General features: G+C 40.3%; 2 protein-coding genes across 2 annotated transcripts in view; both read left to right on the top strand.

Annotated features, from left to right (window-relative positions):
* Nucleotides 1-9: 9 nt before the first annotated feature.
* LOC118755047 overlaps nt 10-7,374 on the top strand; it is a 12,649-nt gene continuing 5,284 nt past the window's right edge. Inside the window, exon 1 of the mRNA XM_036489905.1 lies at nt 10-317. The gene's annotated coding sequence lies outside the window, so the exon portion shown is untranslated. The remainder of the gene's footprint in view (nt 318-7,374) is intronic.
* Nucleotides 1,216-5,584, top strand: LOC118755049 (the record flags this gene model as incomplete). The annotated part of the gene is given in 2 exon segments (XM_036489907.1): nt 1,216-1,828; nt 3,803-5,584. Coding segments are annotated over 2 exon segments (2,395 nt in total), but the record flags the coding sequence as incomplete, so codon positions are not given.

Below are 7,374 nucleotides of genomic sequence, written 5' to 3'. Positions count from 1 at the left end.
TGGTGCATTTATCGAGTCTATACTCATTAAGTCGCCAGGGTTTTTCATGGTCCATCTTCGCCAGGAACTATAATTAACCAGAGCAAAGCAAATACAGTCCACTGCAGCTAAACAAAGGCGCCATTCTTTGAATACCAGCGGTCAAGGGTCACTAGCGGTCTCCAGATTATTACATCTGCCATCTCCGCCAGCATCAACTGGAGAATTGCCACAAACACCAGCGTGAAGTTACAATAAGTCGGGAACGTACCACATCAGTACACAACACCCAAATTAAGCACCAGCACCACATTAAAAAACATTCAGGAGTTTTGAAGGTATGTGGTTGACATTTCAAATTTCTTGCACATTCTCGTATACGTAATACGGCAAATATTTAAAATACCAAAAACCTGCGCATATCCAAAATTATCGCGAGTGATCTTGTGGAAATCATCAGTGCATTGATATCACTTTTTGTGTTCTGTCGCACTTAATTAGTAAATAACGTTGTGAACAAATATCTGCAGCAATACACAAGTGTGGGTTAGAGTAGATTTTTCTGTGCTTAACACTACCTCAGTTGTTAGTGTAACCTTAATTTATAGCGAGCACACTTTTTACAAGTTTTTTTTGTTTTTTTATTATATTTAGTTTCGTGTTTTCAAAATCACTTATTTCAAATTTGCAAAACATCGATTTTATTATTTTTCACATCGAGTTTGCTTTCAATATTTTCAAACAATCGTGTTGCAAGCATTTGTTAATTGGTCAAATCATCGGCACTAACAACAATTCACTGAGTTGAGGATACATAACCTCACTTGTGACTGCACTTGTTACACACATTTGGTTTCACATTGGGACACTTTTTAACTTCTGCAATTCTGCATCCACAAGATCACTTTGAACGATTAATCAACAAAAATAATATATGCGTAGCACAGTTGAATTATTTCACATTTATACACAAATATTTCGCTGAGAGTTGGGTGGCGAGTATCAGTTCCTGTAATCTTAGAAGATTTTCATTAGTGTGCGCGAGTATACATAAATACATATATTTACATACATATATTACGCTTGATATTTAATAAATAATTTGATATCCGTGCGAAATTGCACCTAAATTGCGGTGTTAACTTATTTGATTGTGGTGGTTTATTCGCTTAAAACTTTGGGAAAGTTATAATTTTCGAAGTGCTCTCGTAACTTATTTTCATTAGGATCTTAAAAATGGAAACATTTATCCGATTAGCTGATGTTGTGCCTGAGTTTGAGGCCGACTACAATAGCATGACTGAAACGGAGCACACAAAATACACTCTTGCCATCCAGCAAGAGGAACTGAAAGCCATGTGGAGGAAAGCAAAGATAGCGTACGAAGAGTATTTGAGTTCAGGTGCGGTAGAAGCAAAATCAGCCTCAGTGAAGGCTAAGTATAAAAGTACCTATTCTACTTATCTGCGCTGCATGTCGAACATGGCAGAACTCCATGCGAAGCTCGTCAAAAGTGACAAAGATACCGAGGATATGTCGGCCAGAGAACACAACATCCATCTCCCACCGTGTGATACGGATGTGTTCAAAGGTGATTATCTCTCGTGGCCTACATTCCGTGACATGTTTACGGCCATTTATATCAATAATAAGCGCCTCACTCCTGTAGAAAAGTTGTTTCATTTGAACCAGAAAACTCAGGGGGAGGCCAAAGAGATAGTTAGCAAATGTGATGTTACAAACGAGGGCTTCAATACTGCATGGAAAAACCTTTGTGATAGGTTCGAGAATAAACGCATTCTAGTGAATTCGCAGATAAAGATTCTTTTTAACCTAGAGTCAGTAGAAAGTGAGTGCGGTACTTCATTAAAAAAGTTACAGCGAAATATTAATAATTGTTTATCGGCTTTGCGATGTCATCAAATTGACGTATCCAATTGGGACGCCATCGTTACATATCTCTGCTCCACGAAATTGCCAGAGAGTACGTTGGCTCTTTGGGAACAAACAATTGAAAATAAAACCGAAATTGCCAAGTGGGAGGATATGGATAAATTCCTCTCTAATAGGTTTCAAACACTTGAAACAATATCAGATATTAAAGCTGTAAAACACCCTCGATTTTCAAAGCCCCAAAATAGCAAAAACAATGAAACTCAGAAAAGGCACGGGGCCTACCAAGCAAGCGTAGCCAAGATTCTGTGCAAATTTTGTAAAGGCAATAATCACAAACTGTCAAAATGCCAAAAATTTCTTAAAATAACAACGGCAGACAGAATCGCCTTCATTAAAAATAATCATGGTTGCTTGAATTGCTTATCTTCTGGACATACTGTGACTAGGTGTACATGCTCATTTAATTGCAGCGTCTGTCACCAAAGACACCACACGCTCCTTCACATTCAAGCATTTCAGCCAAAAGCAACTATGAACCAAAGGCATCAAACAAACGTATCCGATGGGTTAGAGAACATCGCGTCAACTTCTGCTCAAGCTCAGGCAAGACACGATGCTTCCAAAGCAAACAAAGGACCAACCCAAAATGTCCAATCCTGCTTTGCTAATACCAACATAGGAATTCTATTAGGGACCGCCCGAGTCAATATATATTTTAATAATACAAATTTTTCGGCCCGCGCTCTAATAGATTCCGGATCGGAGTGCTCTTTCATTACTGAAAGACTTAAGCGTAGGATTAATCTGCCCTCGAGGAGGATACAAGCTCAAGTATCTGGAATAAATAACACAGTCTCAGCTCAAGTAAAAGAGGCGTGTTTTATACAACTGCGGTCACCAATTGACCCACTGATCAATATAGATACCACCGTGTTAGTATTACCACAATTAACTGGAAATCTACCGACTTGCGAAATCGATGCTAGGACTAAGCAAGCGTTTCCAGAGTTAGTTTTAGCAGACAAGAGATTTTTTGTAAGTGAGCAAGTTGATCTTGTCCTCGGTGGAGATATTTACGCACAAATAATGCTAGGCGGTATAAGGAAAGACGTACTGGGAACTCTTCTTGCTCAGGAAACCGTCTTCGGCTGGATTCTCACCGGTCAAACTGACACAAGTACCCCAGCGAATAAGTGCGTATCATTTTTTAGCGAAATAAATTTAGACAAACGCTTAGCGTCCTTTTGGGAATTGGAAGATATCCCAAGAAATAAGACTTACAACAAAGATGAAACCTATTGCGAGGAACTTTATAAAAGCACTACTAAACGGAATAAAGCAGGCAAATATATTGTGTCACTGCCGTTCAAACAGGATTTTCCAACTAACGTACGATTAGGTCCGTCACTTAAGATCGCTTGCTCACAATTTTTTCGAAGTGAAACGCGTTTAGCAAAGGATCCACCTTTACAATCAGAATACAATAGGGTCTTGTCTGAATACGAGACATTGGGCCACATGACTCGGATTCCTGAACATATTCCTGGAGACGAATGTGAGAACTACTTCCTACCTCATCATGCTGTCAGGAAAGAGGAAAGCACTACCACCAAAGTGCGAGTAGTCTTTAACGCATCGTGTCCGACTGCAAACGGAGTCAGTCTCAACGACATCCTCCACCCAGGTCCAGTCCTGCAAAGTGACTTGACAATTTTAATATTACGGTGGAGACTATTTCAATATGTGTTTAACAGCGACATCGAAAAGATGTATCGCCAAATTTTATTAAACCCTGATCAAACCAAATATCAACGTATTGTTTTCAGAAAAAGCTCAAGCGAACCAATTAATTTATATGAACTGAACACGGTTACCTTCGGTGTTAATTGCGCACCTTACTTAGCAATTAGAACCCTACTTCAATTAGCTGACGATGTAGAGAGTCTATATCCTGTAGCTTCAGATATATTGAAAAAATGTATGTATGTCGACGATGTTTTAGCAGGAGGACATACCATCGAATCTACCATCAAAGCTAAAGACGAGGTATCAATGGTTTTACAATCTGCTGGATTCCCGCTACGAAAATGGACATCCAACTGCGAAAAAATACTGGAAGGATTACCCAAATCACACCTTTTAAACGAAGATTTTTTGGATTTTGAGGACACCAGTACCGTCAAGGCGTTGGGCATCAGATGGAATGCCCATTCTGATAAGTTTTATTTTACTGCCAAGCCATTGGAGACTGAGGTTCGCTTTACAAAAAGAGCAATACTTTCGGCTATTGCAAAATTATTTGACCCATTAGGATGGCTCGCGCCATTTGTAGTTACAGCAAAAATTATAATGCAAGACATTTGGTTGGAAGGAACAGGTTGGGACGAAATTGTCTCAACTGCATCGTCCGATCGTTGGCAAAACTTTGTAGAGAGCTACTGCCACATCGACAAAATTCGTATTCCTCGTTGGGTATACTTTTCTCCTACAGATAAAATAGAACTTCATGGCTTCTGCGATGCCTCAGAAAAGGCATACGCAGCCACTATTTTTCTTCGGGTTCAAAAAGCGGAAAAGGTATTTGTCAATCTTCTACTGGCTAAGTCCAGAGTGGCACCGGTCAAAACTATTTCGTTACCACGATTGGAGCTGTGCGGTGCTGTTCTGCTTGCAGAACTTGTTGAATCGATCGTTAGCAATCTCACTTTAGGCCAGTTTACCACACATCTGTGGACAGATTCGACTATTGTCCTAGCCTGGATTCGAAAACCTCCCTGCTCATGGTCAACATTTGTTGCCCATCGCGTAACAAAAATCATTGAGAAAGTTGGAAGCCAAAATTGGCTCCATGTGGATTCAGCATCAAATCCATCAGATTTAGCTAGCAGGGGTATTATTGCGCAAGAATTGGTAGCCTCTTCCTTGTGGTGGGAGGGTCCTTCTTGGTTGCAAGAAGAAAGAACACAATGGCCCACACAGGAAAAGGACTATAAGACACAGTTAGAACAAAAAAGGGTACAGGTTCATGCGACCACGGCAGTCGATATTAGTAATGATATTCTTGAAAGATTTTCCGATCTACCGAGAGCTTTGAGAGTCCTATCATACGTACTGAGATTCTCCCAAAGAACTCGCCGTAACACTAGAGCTTCATTTCAAGCGGAATCTTGTTCGATTTCAGCTGATGAAATCAAAGCAACGACTCAACGCTTAATAATTATCTGCCAGAAGCAGCATTATGGTCAGGAGTACTCATCACTGAGATCGGCAAAATTAATAAGTCCAAAAAGTGAAATCTTGTCCCTGAACCCATACATTGACAAGGAAAATATAATTAGGACAGGTGGTCGCCTTGGAAAATCTTTAGATCTCGCTTATAACGAGCGCCACCCAATTATCCTTCCATATAATAGCAACTTGTCTCGTCTTATAGTCCAGTTCGTTCACAAAGTATCACTGCATGGTGAGAATCAGCTTATGCTGCGCTTGATTAGAACGCAATATTGGATACCTCGAGTCCAGAATATGATCAAATCGACAATTCACAACTGTAAGATCTGTACGATCTACCGAAAACGGTCGCAAACGCAGCTTATGGGCATTCTTCCTAAAGAACGCACCACATTTTCACGCGCGTTTACTAACACAGGTGTCGACTTCACCGGACCTTTCGACATAAAGAACTACAACGGACGAGGTTGCAGGGTGTCTAAGGGGTACGTATGTTTGTTTGTGTGCTTTGCAACCAAGGCGATCCATTTGGAAGCCACCTCTGATTTAAGCACACAGTCATTCTTGGCAGCATTTGCAAGATTCGTGGGGAGGCGAGGGTGCCCAAAAAATGTCTACTCCGACAACGGTACCAACTTTGTCGGAGCTTCGCGATCGCTAAGATCAGAATTCAAAGCCTTTATGGCCGAAGCCCGCAATAACACCATAACAAAATACACCCATCAAATGCTTACATGGCATTTCATTCCCGCCGCAGCTCCCCACATGGGTGGATTGTGGGAGGCGGGAGTCAAAAGTTTTAAATGCCACTTCACAAAAATCGCTTCAAACTATAAATATACATTCGAAGAATTTACGACCCTTCTATGCAGAGTTGAGTCATGCCTCAACTCGCGACCCCTCAGTCCCTCTTCAAACCAACCCTCAAACTTAGAGCCACTTACTCCAGGTCACTTCTTAGTCGGCGGGCACCTTCTTGCTCCTCCTGAAATCGACGCTGATGAACACCGTGCGTCGATTGTGAATCGTTGGCAAAGACTGAAGGCTCTACACCATACGTTCTGCAAGAGGTGGAAGACAGAATACCTGTCGGAGCTCCAAAAGCGCAATAAGTGGAAATACCCACAAGCCAACTTGAAAAATGGAGACCTCGTCGTTATTAAGGAGGACAACCTACCACCTAACGAGTGGAGATTAGGTAGAATCGTTAACCTACACCCAGGCTCAGATAACCGCGTACGAGTCGTTGAGGTCATGACCGAAAGAGGGCAAGTCACAAGGCCATTAGTAAAACTGGTCTTATTGCCGCCATATAGAGAACAGGATGAGGAACAACCCAGCAACTCTGTCTCATCATCTACGTCGTCGTAAAAACCATCGCGAATCCCCCTTCTCATATACCTATCAGTTCCACTACCAAACCCGCAACAAAAATATGCAGTCTGCTACACACTGCATTGGCCTACATAAATACTTATGTAATACATATAACATCATGTCTTACAAGTCATCAACCAACAAAATACCGCAAAACCGAAACGCATATGCGTGTTTTACAAATATCATGGAGTCGTAAGATTCCTTCGCAGAGATTTGGAACATGAAGTCACAATCAAAATTCGATAACGAAATCAAGAGTCAAACAAATCCCCGACTGTTATCCTTTCTCATTTACCAATTTTTTAAGCTTTAATGTTGAATGATCTTGGGAAACTCTTTGAATACTGTAGTTAATCAGTAAGTGAAATGTTTCAGTATCCGAAATCAAACAAAATTATCGAATTCCGGCTGTAGACTGCATGCGTTCAAGAGACAATTTTGTGAAGTAATCTTCAGCACATAAATGATCATTTACATATGTACTAACATAAAAACGTAGAGCCAAACCTCAAAAGAGATTTGTACAAGGATTGCGCTGTGTTTAATAGGCGTGTTTGGCACGCCTACACACAAGACTTCGCATATGAACCGTTTCGACGGTAGTAGAAAGAATTTTGGAATACCTTAAAGGCAGCTTGATTTTATAGGCTGCGTTTCTTTATACATTCCGGATAATCCCATTTCACAGCCGGAATAAACATAATACGTTTGAAATATACGTTAACATATCATCAGGAACGTTCTAAAGAATAAGTAAACAAAAAAGTTTATTCCAAACGTTCAGAATGAATAAAGAAATTCAGCCATAGAAAACTAATCGGAACTTTGTTTGCATACAAAAGCATAAAAAAAAAAAAAAAAAAAAAAAAAAAAAAAAAAAAAAAAAAA

Source organism: Rhagoletis pomonella, unplaced genomic scaffold (assembly GCF_013731165.1).
Source record: "Rhagoletis pomonella isolate Grant_MI unplaced genomic scaffold, Rhpom_1.0 Rhpom_scaffold_05195, whole genome shotgun sequence".
Classification (NCBI taxonomy): domain Eukaryota; kingdom Metazoa; phylum Arthropoda; class Insecta; order Diptera; family Tephritidae; genus Rhagoletis; species Rhagoletis pomonella.
Note: the sequence above shows the minus strand (reverse complement) of the source record. Positions and strands in the feature narration are given on the sequence as shown.